The 21111-nt window shown below is 42.9% G+C and overlaps 1 protein-coding gene across 8 annotated transcripts in view; it reads left to right on the top strand.

Moving 5' to 3' along the window:
• The window catches only part of LOC112264215 (chromodomain-helicase-DNA-binding protein 9-like), a 131884-nt gene that overhangs the window by 73469 nt on the left and 37304 nt on the right, over positions 1-21111 (top strand). For all 8 annotated transcript variants that reach the window (XM_042331025.1, XM_042331027.1, XM_042331026.1 and 5 more), the window contains 9 exons: positions 6552-6663; positions 8331-8480; positions 8921-8989; positions 11216-11271; positions 11709-11826; positions 12409-12495; positions 15156-15290; positions 15374-15495; positions 19592-19835. In XM_042331025.1, coding sequence (XP_042186959.1) covers positions 6552-6663; positions 8331-8480; positions 8921-8989; positions 11216-11271; positions 11709-11826; positions 12409-12495; positions 15156-15290; positions 15374-15495; positions 19592-19835 — 1093 coding nt within the window. The remainder of the gene's footprint in view (positions 1-6551; positions 6664-8330; positions 8481-8920; positions 8990-11215; positions 11272-11708; positions 11827-12408; positions 12496-15155; positions 15291-15373; positions 15496-19591; positions 19836-21111) is intronic.

The following is a 21111-nucleotide window of genomic DNA, read 5'->3' as shown; positions in this document are numbered from 1 at the left end:
AGAAACACTCAGCCTCCTACAGACCACAGTGTGTATGTGTGTGTACACATAAATGCATGGTTATTTGTATAAATAACTGTGTGCTGTGTGGTTGTGTGTGTATGTTTTGTGCCTTCTCTCTATTACCCTCTCTCTCCCTTTGGCTCCATCTAAACCACCACAGCCAATATCAGTCCTTATTTAGTGGGAAATGTCCAGGTGGGATAGTGTATCCTAGACCTAGCCTAGCGTGTGGCCGAGGACCAGTGTGTGAGGAAGAGACCAGCTTAGTGTGACTGAGACAGGCTAGGCTGTGATATTGGCTGTAAGCACTAGGCAGGATGAATGCCTGGCTGGTTGAATGACTGGCTGTGTTTGGCTGGATGACTGACTGGCTGGCTGGTTTTCCTGGCTCCACTGTACTGTATTGGAGCATAAGCCCAGAGGGAGTATTCTATCGCTTAACTAGAGACAGGCTAGCACAGTGAAGCATTTCTTCTTCTTTTGGCTCTATACTCCAAAAGTTTGGATTTGAACTCGAACAATGACAACAAGATTGAAGTGCAGACTGTCAGCTTTAATTTGAGGGTATTTTCATTCATATCAGGTGAAACATTTAGAAATTACAGCACTTTTTGTACATAGTCCCCCCATTTTAGGTGACCAAAAGTATTGAGACAAATTCACTTATACAGTATGTACTGAAGTGAGAAAGTTAGATATCTTCCTCCCACATAGAATGTTTCTAAACACTTCTGAATTAATGTGGATGCTACCATGATTATGGATAACCCTGAATTAATTGTGAATAATGATGAGTGGGAAAGTTACAGATATACAAATATCATACTCCCAAGACATGCAAACCTCTCACCATTATAATAACAGGGGAGGTTAGCATTTTATTGGGAGGTATGATATTTGTATATCTGTAACTTTCCCACTCATCATTATTCACAATTAATTCAGGGTTATCCATAATCATGGTAGCATCCACAGTAATTTAGAAGTGTTTAGAAACATCCTATTCTTAATTACAATTAAAGTGACTCCAAAGTGACACAATACATTATTTACCATTCATTTCTATTGGGCACAAAGTAATCAGAAACTCAACCAAAACAAACAGCAAATGCATCCAACAAGTTTCTAGAGTCACAAGCTTGATGTAGTTATTGCGTGCTATGAATATATACCAAATACTTACATTTAATACACATACTTTTAGTCCCTTAAAATGGGGGAGACTATGTACAAAAATGCTGTCATTTCAAACTGTTTGCCCAATATGGATGAAAATTAAAATTAAAGCTGACAGTCTGCACTTTAACCTCATAGTCATTGTTTGATTACAAATTCAAACTGTTGCAGTATAGAGCCAAAATAAAAAATAAAAGTCCCAATCATTACGGAGGGCACTGTAGTTAGCTATGTGTGCGTGTGTATGTGTGAGTACCTCTTTCAGAGTAGTTGGTGTTGTGTGAGAAGGAATCGACTTACTGCGTGTCTGCTTGTGTGAGCGTTGCCATGTTTTGGAGCATATCAGACAGAGCTAGAGAGCTTCTGTTCCTGTTGCTGTGTGAGGGAGTACAGGGAGGGGAGAGGGGTAGAGGAAGACAAGGTGAGAGATAATGTGCATGACAGAGGGAATGAGGGAGGAATGATCTGGAGCACACACAGAGAGAAGACAGGAGTACGGCCCCGGGAGGGAGGGAGCTGTTGTATTATCTCTGTGTGTCTGATCTCAGGTTATGTAGGGCGTTTAGAGCACTTAGAACAGACATTGAGTACAGACATAGGCCTGTACAATACTGACATATACAGACATATACGGTACATGTCTAGGCTGAGGACTTCACAGTAGAGGTCTTCCCGGATCCACCTGTACCACGAATACCTGAGACCCAATCCGGGACCCCAAGCTAAACGTGCCACTCTTTTAACGAGAGTGGCACGTGTAGCTTGCTGTTGTTGTTGGCCAATCATAAGTCATCAAAGCGGCAATAGGCTACAGCCATAGAGCCTCCGTGTTAGGAGATATTGAGTCAATGGAAGATGGAATTCAAATTCTGTAATTAAAAATGAAAGGAGAATGATAGGCTACAACGATCAAGAGCCAACAGCTAAGCTGCTACTTTATATTCTGAATGGAGTTGTTGTTGTTTAACTGTGCAGGATGAGAAAGCACATGCATTTTCAATTAGCCTAGCAGTTTGATGCAGTCAAGACAGGCTACATAATCATATTGGATGATAAATAACCTATCTATGGCAGCTATTAGTCTACTATAGCGCGAGTCTGTTTGGTTGGTTGCTGTCTCTTCCTCCCACCTCCCTGTTCCCGTGTCACTCGCTCACACTCTCAGTAGCCTACACACACAGCACAGCCCCTACCCGAGCTTCACCTATGTTTACCTCCACTCCCTCACACTTTATCAGCTCCAGTTAATTAATAAAGTAGCTTAAAAATATACTTTTCTGCTGCTTCCTTCACTCTGATCGGACGACCAGGTCTATATGGAACGGGTCTAGTTGTCCTCGAGGTCCTTTCGGAAGGGGTCTCTATATAATTTTTTATTTTATTTATGCATATCGGGTCCAGATGGGAAAGCCCCAGGTCCATTTCGAATGGGTCAATGTTTTTGGACCCGTGAACAACTCTATTTCACAGTTCAATGAGATGGATGTGCCACTGTGTTTTCCTTTTTTGTAGTTAGGTAACGAAGTTCGGACGAGGGAAGAGACACAGGAGTATTAGCATGGACTTATACAGTGCATTCGGAAAGTATTCAGACCCCTTGACTTTTTCCATATTTTGTTAGGTTACAGCCTTATTCTAAAATTGATTAAATATTTTTTTCCCTCATCAATCAACACACAATAACCCATAATGACAAAGCAAAAACATGTTTTTGAAAATGTATTAAAAATAAAAAATAAAAAACTATGACATTTACATAAGTATTCAGACCCTTAACTCAGTACTTTGTTGAAGCATCTTTGGCAGCGATTACAGCATTGAGTCTTCTTGGGTATGACGCTACAAGCTTGGCACACCTGTATTTGGGGAGTTTCTCCCATTCCTCTCTGCAGATCATCTCATGCTCTGTCAGGTTGGATGGGGAGCGTTGCTGCACAGCTATTTTCAGGTCTCTCCAGAGATGTTCGATCAGGTTCAAGTCCCGGCTCTGGCTGGGCCACTCAAAGGACATTCAGAGACTTGTCCCGAAGCCACTCCTGTGTTGTCTTGGCTGTGTGCTTAGGGTTGTTGTCCTGTTGGAAGGTGAACCTTTGCCCCAGTCCAAGGTCCTGAGCGCTCTGGAGCAGTTTTTCATCAAGGATCTCTCTGTACCTTGCTCCGTTCATCTTTTTCAGCGGCAGGGACTGGGAGACCAGTCAAGATCGAGGCAAACATCCCCACAGCATGATGCTGCCATCACCATGCTTCACTGTAGGGATGGTGCCAGGTTTCCTCCAGACGTGACACTTGGCATTCATGCCAAAGAGTTAAATATTGGTTTCATCAGACCAGAGATTCTTGTTTCTCATGGCCTGATAGTTTTTAAGTGCCTTTTGGCAAAATCCAAGCGGGCTGTCATGTGCCTTTTACTGAGGCGTTCCGTCAGGCCACTATCATAAAGGCCTGATTGGTGGAGTGCTGTGGAGATGGTTGTCCTTCTGGAAGGTTCTCCCATCTCCACAGAGGAGCTCTAGAGCTCTTTCAGAGTGACCATTGAGTTCTTGGTCACCTCCCTGACCAATGCCCTTCTCTCCCGATTGCTTAGTTTGTCCGTGCAGCCAGCTCTAGGAAGAGTTTTGGTGGTTCCAAACTTTTTCAGTTTAAGAATGATGGAGGCCACTGTGTTCTTGCGGACCTTCAATGCTGTAGAAATGTTTTGGTACCCTTCTCCAGATCTGTGCCTCGATACAATCCTGTCTCGGAGCTCATGGCTTAGTTTTTGCTCTGACATGCACTGTCAACTGTGGCCCTTATATAGACAGGTGTGTGCCTTTCCAAATCATGTCCAATCAATTTAATTTACCACAGGTGGACTCCAATCACGTTATAGAAACATCTCAAGGATGATCAATGGAAACAGGTTGCACCTGAGCTCAATTTCGAGTCTCATGACAAAGGGTCTGAATACTTATGTAAAAAAGTTTTTTTTGTTTTTTATACATGTGCAAAAAACATTTTTAAACCTGGTTTCGCTTTGTCATTAATGGATATTTTGTGTAGATTGCTAAGAGAAAAAAAATATTGAATCTATTTTAGAATAAGACTGTAACGCGTAACAAAATGTGAATGCAGTAAAGGAGTCAATAGAACGCAGACCATTCCATTGACCAGATTGGCGCACATTCAGCAAATTGGATCTAGCAAAGTGGATATTCCTCAAATCTGTCATGAGTTATGTATTGTAACAGGCCCACAATGCACTTACTTATGTCTGATTTTTATATATTTGGCTTTGTTCGCTGAATAACATTTATAAGTTTTCCGGCTTCAAAGAAGTAACTGTTAAACGCTAACTCCTGCTCGTATAAGCTGGTTAGCATAGCTGGCGCATACAGAAATCAATGGTGGTAGTCAAAGTAGTTTTTAACTAATGAAGTTGATTGGTGATGATGACATGAACATATATTGGGGTTGACATTCATACAGCATGATACTCTGATTTCTACCTCAACATAGTGTGAAATACACATATGAACAATATCCTAAATGTATGCTAATTTTGCTGGGATTCAGTGAGCAGACTCGGGATCTTTCCCCCACTCTATTCCATGGCAATTGAGTTCAATTGACCTCTTTACCGCATCTACAGTATTAGCCTGTTAGATCCAGCCACGCTAGTCTGTCTGCCTGCATGGGGATTTGGATTTGGAGAACTTGTGTAGGTTGAATCATATCCATGTTTATGTGTTTTCTGAGCCATAGAGGGAGGGGGGAGAGTGGAGAGGGATGGAGGGATTGGAAGAGAGAGCGATGGAGGAGAGACAAGATAGAGAGAACGGTAGGTGGCAGGAGGTGGAGACTGAAAGGGGGGAGAAAGAGAGCGAGACCAGAGAGGATGAAGTGAGGGGGATAACTGGGCCTAAAATCAGTCTTCTCCAGCAGGTGGCGGTAAAAAAAGTAATTATCGCTCACCAAGCGAGGTGTTTTTGTATGGAGTGTCGAATTTAGTTAACAAAAAAATGTAATGGCTTATTTACGGGCAGTCATTGTAAATAAGAATTTGTTCTTAACTGACTTGCCTAGTTAAATAAAGACAATTTGTTAGATGTGGCTTATTTTATCTGATAGAAGTTAGGTAATGCTTTTACCAGTCTAATGATATTAGGAGGACATGTGACATCCCGGCATCTTTGAGAAAAAACACTTTATCTGAGTTTTGCCTGTTGTTCACACACGTATCTGCCCTTTCATTGGCCAGAATGGTCCCACCTGATCTTGCCTCCTCCCGACTGCCTTCCATTTCTGAAGTCATTTATTTTCATTGTTAGATCGACCACTTGAGTATCTGGTCAATATAATGGATCATCTGTGGCAAGACAGAGAGCTAGAGACGGAGAAGGGAGGAGGCTCAGTCACTATCTATATCGCTCTGTTTTGATCCAATAAACATGTTGATAAGAACACAGCAGGCTGGGGCAGGCAGGCAGTCAGGCAGGCAGTCAGGCAGGCAGGAACAAGAGAGAGAGACTGTATCTGTGTCTCTCTCTCAAACTGTACATAGCAGAGATCTATTGTATCAGTCTACTGGTTCATATGTTCTCTGTCTGCACACGCACACACACACACACACACACACACACACACACACACACACACACACACACACACACACATACACTACATATTTTCTCCCTGAAAAATATCTCTGCATTCTGCACATGATGAGATATTGAGTCACCACAGTCATGGACATGTTAGAAGCTGATTCTCACACAATAACCAAGAGGGACATTATATTATTGAATAATAATTCAAAAAAGTGATAATCCCTTATTGAGGTCATTAGGTCATTCAGTATGCTAAAGTATTTATTTAAAATATGTGCTAATATTGTAGCTAATACTGTACTGCATGGTTACTTCCCATGAAAATGTATGTTTTGAAGTGCTATAACTTAAATGTACTGCAGCCTTCTTGAATCAGTCACTATTTGTATCTAGGTTATGAAAGTGCATTTAATAAGGCATTAAGCAACCATGGAAACAATTAAATCGTTCATTTTAAGTGAGGAAAAATAAACAGAGCTGGACTGGCAATAACAGTGAAACAAAATAACTATTCTTACTTAATTATAATTCTTTGTGTAATAATTCCTTTTTGCCTTTAAAAGATGCAGTGAGGAACACTGCATGTACTGCAGCACACACACTCCTGAGGTCATTTATTTAGCACAGCAAGGACAAGCTTTATATTATCGTTCATCAATTATTCAGAGACAGTTTCCATGAAACATAGCAGAGGGAAAGAGGAGAAAATAGAGTCCAGTTTTCCTATTTTGTCTCTCGTTTAACAGACGTTGATCCTTAATGTTTGTCCTGTTATCTTTATTTCAGGAAAATCGTCATTAAATTTGGAGGGATGAAGAAGAAGAGGGAGACAGAGTCTTCAGAGGAGGGGTCTGATGAAGAGTTTCCGCCTCGAAGATCCTTTAAAGACGATGACTCGGTGAGTCCCTCCCCCAGTCTCCAAGCTGCAGCACGCAAAAGCCTTATGACGGTGTTATAGTGATTATTAAAGGCATGGAGTCCCTCCCCGTGTCTCCAAGCTGCAGCACGCAAAAGCCTTATGACGGTGTTATAGTGATTATTAAAAGTTATAGTGATTATTAAAGGCATGGAGTCCCTCCCCGTGTCTCCAAGGCTACATGCATGTTCTTTATGGCTGCAGAACTCTTATGATAGTGTTTTTGTGATGTTTAAGGCAGGGGTAGGCAACTATATTTATTTATCTATTGTAGTATTATTATTAAAAGGCATGGAGAGACCATTTCCTCAGTCTGTAGAACGCAGGCCTTTGTGTTTAAAGATTCATGTCATATAGACTGGTTCTTATGACAGTGTTGTTGTGATAGTTAAAGCCATGGAGAGTCCCTGTCCTTGGGCTCTCTTGCTGACCATGCTGATGCTGATGCTGAGTGGAATACAGGAGTCACAGCTGTGGTATGGAGTCAAAGTACACCGGGTGGTTCAGAGTGAGTTCAGGACCTAACCAACTCAAGAACGAATAGCTCCAGTGTAATTTACTGTTGGTGTTGGTAGAGTTGAAGATTATGTAGGGGTAGGCCTCTCTCCCCTAACTCCCCTCTCCCCCTGGCTGTGTCATAGTATGGAGCGACTGGGGATTACCCCCCCCCCGCCTGCCCATGTGTGGGTATAATTATCCTCATTATCCCCCCCACCCAGTCTTAATCATAGCCGTCTGAAGATGTCATTTAGAATGATTCTCCATTCCTGTCTGTTGCACTATAAGTGATGGAGTATGTAGACAGACAGCTCTGAGAACAGCTACAGCATCATCACCACAGGGGACCCCTCAGCCTGGGAGGTAACCTGACAGGCAGGGAAGGAGGGACCACTCAGCCTGGGAGGCAGCCTGACAGGCAGGGAAGGAGGGACCACTCAGCCTGGGAGGTAACCTGACAGGCAGGGAAGGAGGGTCCACTCAGCCTGGGAGGCAGCCTGACAGGCAGGGAAGGAGGGACCCCTCAGCCTGGGAGGTAACCTGACAGGCAGGGAAGGAGGGTCCACTAAGCCTGGGAGGCAGCCTGACAGGCAGGGAAGGAGGGACCCCTCAGCCTGGGAGGTAACCTGACAGGCAGGGAAGGAGGGTCCACTCAGCCTGGGAGGTAACCTGACAGGCAGGGAAGGAGGGACCACTCAGTCTGGGAGGTAACCTGACAGGCAGGGAAGGAGGGTCCACTCAGCCTGGGAGGTAACCTGACAGGCAGGGAAGGAGGGACCACTCAGCCTGGCAGGCCTGAGTCTTTTATGGTCAGCCTGGGTTATTCTCATCCACAGACACGTTATTAGTTTCAACTGAATGGTATTTAGTATCTCATTAAACTGTGGCTGTCATTAGCAGGGTCTCTGATGTGTTTTCCTAATAATAAACACTAAGCACACTTCAATGCCACACCTATTGCTGCGGAGTGTATACAACACACAGACACATGCACACACACTATTGAGAATCGACAGGACTGCCTTCGATGGCTGCCTACATATTAACCCAGTAAAACATAGGAAAAGAGTTATACTGATATTTTGGCTGTGCTGATTTGTACAATACAAAACCTCCGTAATACTAAACCTCTTTCCCTTACCCCCCCGTAGACGCGTCGGTCGAACCGCCAGGTGAAGAGGAAGAAGTATGCAGAGGAGGGAGAGGCCAGGGTGTCTGATGAGGAGGTGAAAGTCATGGTTAAAACCAAGAAGACCAGCACTGCTGCAGCACGCAAAGAGCCAGCACAGCAGCTGTTTGTGGTGAGGAGATACTGACCTGGCCCAGGCAGCAATCAATAACTCTCAATAACATTCAGTTGTTCTAGACCAATTGTTTCCAACTCCAGTCCTCCAGTACCCCCAACATTACACATTTTTGCTTTAGCCCCAATGAGTGGAATCAGGTGAGTTTGTCTGGGGCCACAACAGCAATGTGTACTGTTGGGGGTACTGGGGGACTGAAGTTGGGAAACACTGTAGGACTGATAGCTTCTACAGTACCAATAAATCTCAAGATTACATTCTTCATTGCTCTAGCATAGCCCTATCTAGTCTAATATGTGTGTTATAGCAGTACAATGCATCTCAAGGCCATACTTCATTCTGATATACATTGAACATACATGAAACTGGTGTGTGGAGTATGAAGGTTGTACATGGAGCTGTTAAAGTGGTTTGTTTCCATCTTGTCAATGCTGCAGGAAAACCCCAGTGAGGAGGATGCTGCGGTTGTTGACAAGATCATGTCATCTCGAATAGTCAAGAACGAGGTAGGATTACAATCATTATCTTTAATGCCACACTCACTCATACCACTCTTTGTAGTACTATAGTATTTTAGTTTGGAGTAGTACATCTACAGTCGTGGCCAAAAGTTTTGAGAATGACACAAAAATGAATTTTCACAAAGTCTGCTGCCTCAGTTTGTATGATGGCAATTTGCATATACTCCCGAATGTTAGGAAGAGTGAATCAGATCAGATGAATTGCAATTAATTGCAAAGTCCCTCTTTGCCGTGCAACTGAACTGAATCCCCCCCAAAGAATTCCGCTGCATTTCAGCCCTGCCACAAAAGGACCAGCTGACATCATGTCAGTGATTCTCTCGTTAACACAGGTGTGAGTGTTGACGAGGACAAGGCTGGAGATCACTCTGTCATGCTGATTGAGTTTGAATAACAGACTGGAAGCTTCAAAAGGAGGGTGGTGCTTGGAATCATTGTTCTTCCTCTGTCAACCATGGTTACCTGCAAGGAAACGCGTGCACTCATCGTTGCTTTGCACAAAAAGGGCTTCACAGGCAAGGATATTGCTGCCAGTAAGATTGCACCGAAATCAACCATTTATCGGATCATCAAGAACTTCAAGGAGAGCGGTTCAATTGTTGTGAAGAAGGCTTCAGGGCGCCCAAGAAAGTCCAGCAAGCTCCAGGACTGTCTCCTAAAGTTGATTCAGCTGAGGTATCGGGGCACCACCAGTACAGAGCTTGCTCAGGAATGGCAGCAGGCAGGTGTAAGTGCATCTGTACGCACAGTGAGGCGAATACTTTTGGAGGATGGCCTGGTGTCAAGAAGGGCAGCAAAGAAGCCACTTCTCTCCAGGAAAAACTTCAGGGACAGACAGATATTCTGCAAAAGGTACAGGGATTGGACTGCTGAGGACTGGGGTAAAGTCATTTTCTCTGATGAATCCCCTTTCCGATTGTTTGGGGTATCCGGAAAAAAGCTTGTCCGGAGAAGACAAGGTGAGCACTACCAACAGTAAAGCATTCTGAGACCATTCATGTGTGGGGTTGCTTCTCAGCCAAGGGAGTGGGCTCACTCACAATTTCGCCTAAGAACACAGCCATGAATAAAGAATGGTACCAATACATCCTCCGAGAGCATCTAATCCCAACCATCCAGGAACAGTTTGGTAACGAACAATGCCTTTTCCAGCATGATGGAACACCTTGTCATAAGGCAAAAGTGATAACTAAGTGGCACGGGGAACAAAACATCGATATTTTGGGTCCATGGCCAGGAAACTCCCCAGACCTTAATCCCATTGAGAACTTGTGGTCAATCCTCAAGAGGTGGGTAGACAAACAAAAACCCACAAATTCTGATAAATTTCCAGCATTGATTATGCAAGAATGGGCTGCCATCAGTCAGGATGTGGCCCAGAAGTTAATTGACAGCATGCCAGGGCGGATTGCAGAGGTCTTGAAAAAGAAGGGTCAACACTGCAAATATTGACTCTTTGCATCAACTTTATGTAATTGTCAATAAAAGCCTTTGACACTTATGAAATGCTTGTAATTATACTTCAGTATTTCATAGTAACATCTGACAAAAATATATAAAGACACTGAAGCAGAAAACTTGGTGGAAATTAATATTTGTGTCATTCTCTAAACTTTTGGCCATGACTGTACTTACCTTTCGCAATGCGGGTTTGATTGAATTTAACCCTCTGTCTTTTCCACTATACACTGAATGTACAAAACATTAAGAACACCTTCCTAATATTGCACCCCCCTTTTGCCCTCAGAACAGCTTCATTTCATTGGGGCATGGACTATACAAGGTGTCAAAAGCGTTCCACAGGGATGCTGGCCAATGTTGACTCCAATGCTTCCCACAGTTGGCTGTTGATCTTGAAAAATCCTGCAGCGTTGCAGTTCTTGGCACAAACCGGTGCGCCTGGCACGTATTACCACACCCTGTTCAAAGGAAATAAAATATTTTGTCTTGCACATTCACTCTCTGAATGGCACACATACACAATCCATGTCTCAATTGTCTCAAGGCTTAAAAATCCTTCTTTAACCTGTCTCCTCCCCTTCATCTACACTGGTTGGAGTGGATTTAACAAGTGACATCAATAAGGGATCATAGCTTTCACCTGGTCAGTCTATGTCATGGAAAGATCAGGTGTTCTTAATGTTTTGTACACTCAGTGTATGAAGAGCTTTTAGTCTGTATTCTGTTCTATAATATTGGTTCCTCTTCTAGGTCGCTCCAGGAGTTATCGTAGAAGTGGAGGAGTTCTTTGTAAAATACAAAAACTAGTAAGGCATTCTTTTTCATTCCAGCTAAGATAATTGCATTCACATTTTTAAATGTTTGTATTCAACCGAAAAAGCCAAATACAGTATGTTAAACAGAGCAATGTAAGACACAGCTTGTCATTACTAGTTCTTGCACTACCACTTTGAGATGCCTTTGACTGAACTCACATGTGACCTCATTGTAGTTTCAGTAGAACAAAATCCAGGCCAGTCTGAAATGAAGACTAATTTGGTGTGTAGTAGATTGTAAATCCTATACAAATGTAAAATGTACAAAATGGCACACAAATGGAACATTTAAACAAAAAGTAAACATATATCCATTTGAAAGATGTACGGCGTCATAAAAGACATTCAAGGTTTATTTGAAGTTTGTACTATACGTGTGTGTTCTCGTGCATTCCTGACTCTGTGTGTTGTCCCTCGGCCTCTCTCAGCTCCTACCTCCACTGTGAGTGGGCCGTAGAGCAGCAGCTGGAGAAAGACAAGAGGATTCAGCAGAAGATCAAACGTTTCAAGATTAAACAGGCACAGAGAGCCCACTTCTTTGCAGATGTAAGACTCTTTCACACCTGTGTGTGTGTGTGTGTGTGTGTGTGTGTGTGTGTGTGTGTGTGTGTGTGTGCGTGTCAGTGTGTCTGTGTGTTTGCCTATTTAGCACAGGCGTGTTTGCATGCATCTCTGTAGTGTGCTTTAGGCCTTGATATGTTCATCCCATCCTCCCATACAGTCATACAGTGTGTTTTTCCCCCCTAGACTCCAGCTGGCATGAAGGCGGTTTACTATGTCTTCCTGTGTGTTTTAGATGGAGGAGGATCCCTTTAACCCTGACTATGTCTTCCTGTGTGTTTTAGATCCCAGGGTCCCTCCCTGACTATGTCTTCCTGTGTGTTTTAGATGGAGGAGGGTCCCCCCTGACTATGTCTTCCTGTGTGTTTTAGATGGAGGAGGATCCCTTTAACCCTGACTATGTCTTCCTGTGTGTTTTAGATGGAGGAGGATCCCTTTAACCCTGACTATGTCTTCCTGTGTGTTTTAGATGGAGGAGGATCCCTTTAACCCTGACTATGTCTTCCTGTGTGTTTTAGATGGAGGAGGATCCCTTTAACCCTGACTATGTCTTCCTGTGTGTTTTAGATGGAGGAGGATCCCTTTAACCCTGATTATGTGGAGGTAGACAGAGTACTGGAGGTGTCCTATTGTGATGACAAGGACACAGGAGAGGTACGAGGGGTGGGGGGCAGGAGGGGGCCTCTTTCATTCACAACAAATGACCTCCAATGGAGAGATGATTAGACTGCCTTTTGTTAGAAAGAGAGAGAGAGAATGAATGTGTATGTCTGAACATTGTGTGTGTGTGTGTGTGTCCTTGAGTGTGTGTGTGTGTATGTCCTTGAGTGTGTCTCATCTTCTCATTTGTAGAAGATACTATTGTAAAGAATGGGGTCATTCCATACATGTGTATTATGGTTGTTGTCTCTGTTACTTTAGCTGTGGGTGTAGCTACTAGTGTTGCTTGGTGTACCAGTACCACGGTAACACCACAGTAATACCACGGTATCAAAACCTCATGGTACTTATGATACCAACATTTTAGAATACCATAGTACCGTTTGATCTAAAGAACCTGCTGGTGCCAGTTGAATTTAAGCATCTAGTCTGTTGTATGAGCAGGTCCAATAATATCCACTTCACTTTCATCAACATATCACGTGGCAGCTGTAATCAGCCAGCCTCACCCCCTACCAGCCCCCACTGACCTGCTTCTCTCCGGCCCCTCTTCATGCTCATCTATTCCTCCATATCAGCTCGTGATGTCGACCCTGATGAGTCCTCTGTTGTTACATTTGTTACATTGGAGCAGCACGCAGAGCGAGCAGCAAAGTTTGTACATTATATAATTCCATCACCTGTTATAACCAAAAGCACAGGCCAGTTTGATCTGACTTTGCAAGTTCACTGTCATGCAGCCTCTGAGTGTCAGAGAGGGAAAATAGAGCAGCGCTTCACGACAGGCATGCTTACAACTTTACAGCAAAGAAAATGCTTGTCCCTAGGGTAACCATATGACCGCCACACCTAAGGTCACGAGACATGACGACAGTCAAATTCCACATGACCGTTTAGTTGCGGAAATTAGAGTTCTCCAAGCTCTGATACTTAGGCTCTGATACCATAAAAAAGCCAGCTCTGATAGTAGCCTACCAAACTGGCTAACTCTATTGTCCCTCTAATAACTCTGACATCAATGCAAATGTAGTTGAAAATCTAATCAGACACTTCATATGAACTCGTTGTGCAACATTTCAATAGGCTATGCAATTGCGTGAGAAAATAGTGATGGCTTCTCCTGAAAAGAGGAAGATCAGCTTTCTATAGGCTAGGCCTACTATACTATTTTTCAACTCCTAATATTAAGTACATTGCTTCTCTTTACAACAGTAGTATGGCCTACCTGGCTGGCATGAAAATGAACCACGGTAAAAATGTCCTCCATTCGCTATTTAAGGGCATAGGTGACGTGTATTTTTTCCCCTACCAGTTTCGAGACAGTTGCATGATAATGGTCCATTCTAAATCAAAACAAATGTCACACATATATTACTTAGTATACATAAAGATAAGATTAAATCAAGAATAGTCTGATGGGTGACAATATTAGCCTATCACTTGTGAATGATACCCAGCTTCAGGCAAACAGCGCATCATTTTTTAAAGACTTTTTCAAATCATATTCGCACACCTCATATAGCCTAGCACATAGACCTATATGTTTTGATAACATTTGTATCATAACTAAAGTGGCCAAAGTAACTTCTCAAAATTAAGCACATTCATCTACTTTACAATGGGTGTAGAGCCTAAATGACATACATACGCAGCGCTTGAGATCAAATTTGGGGAAGATAATTTTCACCATAAAAATGCACCTTTATAATAAAAACAATACATGCATAATCGCATTTGGGTTACTTTTGAGAGTGGTGTTTTCCTGCTAATGGAACATTCACACTTACAGTTGAAGTCGGAAGTTTACATACACTTAGGTTGGAGTCATTAAAACTCGTTTTTCAACCACTCCACACATTTCTTGTTAACAAACTATAGTTTTGGCAAGTCGGTTAGGACGTCTACTTTGTGCAAGACACAAGTAGTTTTCCCAACAATTGTTTACAGACAGATTATTTCACTTATAATTCACTAAATCACAATTCCAGTGGGTCAGAAGTTTACATACACAAAGTTGACTGCCTTTAAACAGCTTGGAAAATTCCAGAAATTATGTCAGAAATGATGTCATGGCTTTAGAAGCTTCTGATAGGCAAATTTACATAATTTGAGTCAATTGGAGGTGTATTTCAAGGCCTAACTTCAAACTCAGTGCCTCTTTGCTTGACATCATGGGAAAATAAAAATAAATCAGCCAAGACCTCAGAAAAATAATTGTAAACCTCCACAAGTCTGGTTCATCCTTGGGAGCAATTTCCAAACGCCTGAAGGTACCACGTTCATCTGTACAAACAATAGTACGCAAGTATAAACACCATGGGAAACCACGCAGCCATAATACCGCTCAGGAAGGAGATGCGCTCTGTCTCCTAGAGACGAAAGTACTTTGGTGCGAAAAGTGCAAATCAATCCCAGATTGAAGTTAAATTCAATATGTGTTGCATTGAGTAAAAGTGTGAATTTCAGTGGCAGGTTTTTGCGTAGCTAATGCGCAGGAGGTTTAGAAAACGGGGGGCTGGGCGAACAGGACGCTAGTGACAACACTAATAGCCACTAAAAGGTGAAGTTTCTATGTTTTTTTGTGTTAACTCACAACATCTCTCTCTCTTTCTCCCTCCCTCCTCCCCCTCTCTCCGTCCCTCTTCCCCAAGCAGGTGGTGTACTACCTGGTGAAGTGGTGCTCTCTGCCCTATGAAGACAGTACATGGGAACTGAAGGGGGATGTGGACCAGAGTAAAATAGAGGAGTTTGAGCTGCTGCAGGCAGCAAGGCCAGACTCCCGCAGGATGGTAAGCTCCCTTTATTCAACCTCCTTTCTCTTCTCTTCCTCTCTCTTCTTTTCTCATCTCTCTTCTCATCCTCTACCCCACAGGAGCGTCCCCCAGCCAGCCTGTGGAAGAAGAGGGATCAGTCGAGGGAGTACAGGAACAGTAACGTCCTCAGGGACTACCAGCTGGAGGGAGTCAACTGGCTCCTCTTCAACTGGTACAACAGGTCAGCAGGGCCCCCCTAAGGCTACACACACACACACACACATACACACACACATACTGTACCTGTATGCATGTGCAAACAAGCAGACACACAGTGTTCTACTGCCCTGAACAGATTCTGACAGTCAGAAACACAGGGTTGTTCCAGACTTCAAATCCTAGGTTTCAGCTCTGTGGTTGTAGCATACTGCATCCAGCCAGAGAGACAAGGGCTGGACTGTCAGATTGCTAAGTAGTGCAGAAGAGAAGCCAGTGAAGCAGTGAGCTGACAGCATGTCTGTACCGAGACAGGGAGACGCTTGCCCAGAACCTTCTGACTTCTAGCACGGTTTAGTATGCAAAACCTGTGAAGAATGTGGTTAATGTGGGTTTTGGGGCACCCTAAAGCTCAGAGGGGTGCGTGCTACGCCACTGCTTCTAACTATCAGTTAACTATCTAAGATAAATGATCTCCTGCTCATGGCGCCAGCTATGCATTTGGTTTAATAACTTGCTAGCTATGTGGCTAGCTTGCAAGATCACAGTTCTTGGTTACAGCAGAGACAATCAACCCCCTTGATCAAGATCCCTACTGCTTGAATGTTCTTTGTGCATAATAAAAAATAAATACATTAAAAAAATTATATATATATATATATATATATATATATATGATTTAATTATTTATTTTTATAAAATTCAGGCAGTAGGGATATATAGCGGCGGCAGGTAGCCTAGTGGTCAGAGCGTTGGGCCAGTAACCAAAAGGTTGCTAGATCAAACCCCCGAATTGACAAGGTAAACATCTGTCATTCTTCCCCTGAACAAGACAGTTAACCCACTGTTCCTAGGCCTTCATTGTAAATAAGAATTTGTTCTTAACTGACTTGCCTAGTTAAATAAAGGTAAAATATATATATGTGCACGCACACTACATGGCCAAAATTATGTGGACACCCCTTCAAATCAGTGGATTTGGCTATTTCAGCCACACCTGTTGCTGACAGGTGGTGTATAAAATTGAGCACACATTGGCAGTAGAATAGCCCGTACTGAAGAACTCAGTGACTTTCAGCGTGGAACCGTTTGTGTATGTACAGTTGAAGTCGGAAATCAACATACACTTAGGTTGGAGTCATTAAAACCTGTTTTTCAACCACTCCAGAAATGTCTTGTTAACAAAATACAGTTTTGGCAAGTCGGTTAGGACATCTACTTTGTGCATGACAAGTAGTTTTCCAACAATTGTTTACAGACAGATTATTTCACTTATAATTCACTGTATCACAATTCCAGTGGGTCAGAAGTTTACATACACAAAGTTGACTGTACCTTTAAACAGCTTGGAAAAATCCAGAAAATGATGTCATTGCTTTAGAAGCTTCTGATAGGCTAATTGACATAATTTGAGTCAATTGGAGGTGTACCTGTGGATGTATTTCAAGGCCTACCTTCAAACTCAGTGCCTCCTTGCTTGACATCATGGGAACATCAAAAGAAATCATCAAAGACCTCAGAAAAACATTTGTAGACCTCCACAAGTCGTGTTCATCCTTGGGAGCAATTTCCAAATGCCTCAAGGTACCATGTTCATCTGTACAAACAATAGTACGCAAGTATAAACACCATGGGACCACGCAGCCATCATTCACACTCATATCCACAGTAAAACGAGTACTGTATCGACATAACCTGAAAGGCTGCTCAGCAAGGAAGGAGCCACTGCTCCAAAACCGGGGGACAAAAATGGGGGGCTTGCAAGCTGAAGAACACCATCCCAACCGTGAAGCACGGGGGTGGCAGCATCATGTTGTGGGGGTGTTTTGCTGCAGGAGGGACTGGTGCACTTCACAAATAGATGGCCTCATGAGGAAGGACAATTATGTGGATATATTGAAGCAACATCTCAAGACATCAGTCAGGAAGTTGAAGCTTGGTCGCAAATAGGTCTTCCAAATGGACAATGACCCCAAGCATACTTCCAAAGTTGTGGCAAATGGCTTAAGGACAACAAAGTCAAGGTATTGGAGTGGCCGTCACAAAGGCCCGACCTCAATCCTATAGAAAATGTGTGGGCAGAACTGAAAAAGCGTGTGCGAGCAAGGAGGCCTACAAACCTGACTCAGTTACACCAGCTCTGTCAGGAGGAATGGGCCACCATTCACCCAACTTATTGTGGGAAGCTTGTGGAAGGCTACCCAAAACGTTTGATCTAAGTTAAACAATTTAAAGGCAATGCTACCAAATACTAATTGAGTGTATGTAAACTTCTGACCCACTGGGAATGTGATGAAAGAAATAAAAGCTGAAATAAATCATTCTCTACTCACTCTCTACTATTATTCGGACATTTCACATTCTTAAAATAAAGTGGTGATCCTAACTGACCTAAGAAAGGGAATTTTTACTAGGATTAAATGTCAGGATTTGTGAAAAACTGAGTTGAAATGTATATGGCTAAGGTATATGTAAACCTCCGACTTCAACCTTTTTGTGCCTGCCAGTAATACCACATACCCTGGTATGGTACAGGAACGGCATGAAAATACCATCCCTAGTGGTTAATATTTTTTAAAGGGAAGAACACAACGGCATAAACATGCAGTACAGGAAAACACTGCACTCCGCCACATAGGCTATATGAAAAGATCGAAAGGTTGTCTGTCTTGCTTTTCACAGTATCTTTGAAAAGAGGATGCTTTTATTGACTTAAGGATTTTTTGGGTTGTCTGTTTTGATTTGTGTCCTAGTCTTAAAAATGTTTTCCATGAGGACATTTTCATTCACTTATCTTGTTTGTTTTCGAGGCTTCGTCACTGCGCAGAGGTAGTGTAGATGTTAAATTATAAATGGTTTCCCTGTGTTGTGTTGAGATCATGCAGTGATTTGGCTGAGTTAACATTATTAACCTGTGTGCCTCTGAGGCTTGTGGATTGTTCACTGTCCTGCTATCAACATCCTCTTTGTTTACATTTTTATTTGACTAGGCATGTCAGTTAAGAACAAATTCTTATTTTCTATGATGGTCTAGGAACAGTGGGTTAACTGCCTTGTTCAGGAGCAGAACTACAGATTTATACCTTGTCAGCTCAGGGATTTGATCTTGCAACCTTTCAGTTACTAGTCCAACACTATAACCACTAGGCTATGCTGCCACTGGGGAAAGGGAAGAGGAGGAAGACAGAGAGAGAAAGATGGAGAGCGACAGAGGGAGATAGAGATATAGAGAGACCGATCAAGGGAGAGAGAAAGATGGAGAGACAGATCAAGGGAGAAAGCGAGTGAGTGTGGAACACATCCCAAATCATCTGTTTGCAGCCAGGCTGTAGTGTTGCTACTGGGACTGTGTTTCAGAGTGCTGTGAAGTTCTTAAAGGTCCAATGCAGCACATTTTAAAAATCTCTTATCAAATTATTTCTCGGTAACAATCAAGTACCTTAAAACGGTCAGAAAGAAACAAAAATAGCTTCTTAGCAAAGAGCAATTTCTCAAGCAAGAATTTTCCTAGGACTGTCTGGGATGGGTCTGAGTGGGGAAATCTGAAAACTAACTATTATTGGCAGAAAGGTTTGGAACTCTCTTTGTTATTGGTCTATCAACTAATTTACTGTGATGTTACCAGGCAGGCCAAAACAACATCCCACCAAAACAGGCTGAAATTTCAGCTGGTACTTTCAATCAGCTCTTACACTAAAAGGGCATTATCATAATTTTCACTATTTCAGAGTATTATTCCATCCTCATATTGTGGAAATATTTATAAAACATAGGAAATCCTGTTTTCGACTGCACTGAGCCTTTAAGATGAAGGAAAACAGTATACGAAGCAAGTGGGAGTATCTGCTCTTTGCAATTAATGTCAAGATTCACTGTAACACCCGCACCCTCTGGACAACCAGATTAATGTTCTGCCTGAATACTAGAGGAAGGATTCTGTTCAGCCCAGTCTCATCACTTAATATCAATATCAGACAGGACCACAACTACTCTATACATTTTTTGGGACTATAATGTCTCTCTCTCTCTCTCTCTTTCTTCCTCCAACCCCCCTCTCGCTTCCTCTCACTCCTTTCTTACTCCCTCCCTGCCCCCCACCCCTCTCTCTTCCTCCCTGACAGACGGAACTGTATCCTGGCAGATGAGATGGGTCTGGGGAAGACCATCCAGTCCATCACGTTTCTGGAGGAGATCTGGCGTGTGGGCATCAGGGGCCCCTTCCTCATCATCGCCCCCCTCTCCACCATCGCCAACTGGGAGAGGGAGTTCAGAACGTGGACCCACCTCAACGTCATTGTCTACCACGGCTCCATGGTCAGCAGGCAGATGCTGCAGCAGTACGAGATGTACTCCAGAGACACACAGGTAAACAACAACATAAATAAACCACCGGATAGCTGTACGAGATGTATAGTCAGGGACCCACATCAGGGACCCACAGATGAACAACAATGTCAACAACAGGTTGGTCCTTGACGTTTCAAAAAGTTGTTCTCTGATGAGGGGAGTTGGTGGTTGTCAAAAACAACAGCAAAAGGGCCTTGAAACCCGCTGGCAGCCAGCATCTCATAATGGGGACTAAGAACAGGAGATAATGTGATGCACATCATTAGCTGTGAAAGATGAAGTGAATCTCAGGTGTCTCTCTGTTCCATTAAAGTAATGACAGTATTTGTATCAGGGAATAGTGACATGATATCAGAGATACTCAGTCAGACAATGAGATTTGTCCAAGGAGAGCTTGCAGGCCACATAATGAGAGAGAGATACTAAGATTGAGTAGCATGACTGTCATGTTCCAGCATGCCTAGTCACCTTACCCATATACATATCTACCCCTAATGATCCAGTATCCCTTCACATTGTAAATATGCTACTGGAACCATGTTCTTCTTATTTCTTATCTTGTGTATTTTTGTTCTACCTTGTTATTTTTAGTATTACATTGTTATTGATTACTGCATTGTTGGGCCTTTCACTGTACTTGTGCATGTGACGTTAAAGCTTGAAACTTGAAAATCAGGACACAATTTAAAGGCACATGAGAAGGGTTTGAAGGGTGGTACATGTCAGGCGACAGCCCTGGGAAAATGTTTTTTCTGCAGTTGTTGGCAGAGTAATGTGGAATGACAGACAGTGGTTAGGAGATCTTAGTATGCAAATGTAACAGGGAGGAAGGGGAAAGAACGGAAGAGGGAGGAGTGGAAAGAGGAGCTGCCACTAGGCTGTCTCACTGGAAGACTGTGATACCACAGAGCTTATTCTTACAGCACGGCTCACCCCTTAACACACAGGGAATCACCTTAACACAGGGGCGGCAAGGTAGCCTAGTGGTTATAAAGGTTTAAAAAAATACAACATTTAAACACAGGGAGTCGCCTTAATACACAGGGAATCACCTTAACACACAGGGAATCATGTTATCACCTTAACACACAGGGGATCAGGGAATCACACACACTGCACAGGATGTCTCACTAGATATGAGAATGATATGAGGACCATCTTTATATTGTCTTCTCAAATGATTGAAATCACTGATATTTCTTTACAAGGCATTATACACTCAACCATTGAGAATGAGAAGAGCTGAATGAATGGAAGAGTTGTATTGACTCCCTGTGCATTTCTTCCTGGTTTC

The sequence above is a fragment of the Oncorhynchus tshawytscha genome, linkage group LG12, assembly GCF_018296145.1.
Source record: "Oncorhynchus tshawytscha isolate Ot180627B linkage group LG12, Otsh_v2.0, whole genome shotgun sequence".
Taxonomy (NCBI): Eukaryota; Metazoa; Chordata; class Actinopteri; order Salmoniformes; family Salmonidae; genus Oncorhynchus; species Oncorhynchus tshawytscha.
Note: the sequence above shows the minus strand (reverse complement) of the source record. Positions and strands in the feature narration are given on the sequence as shown.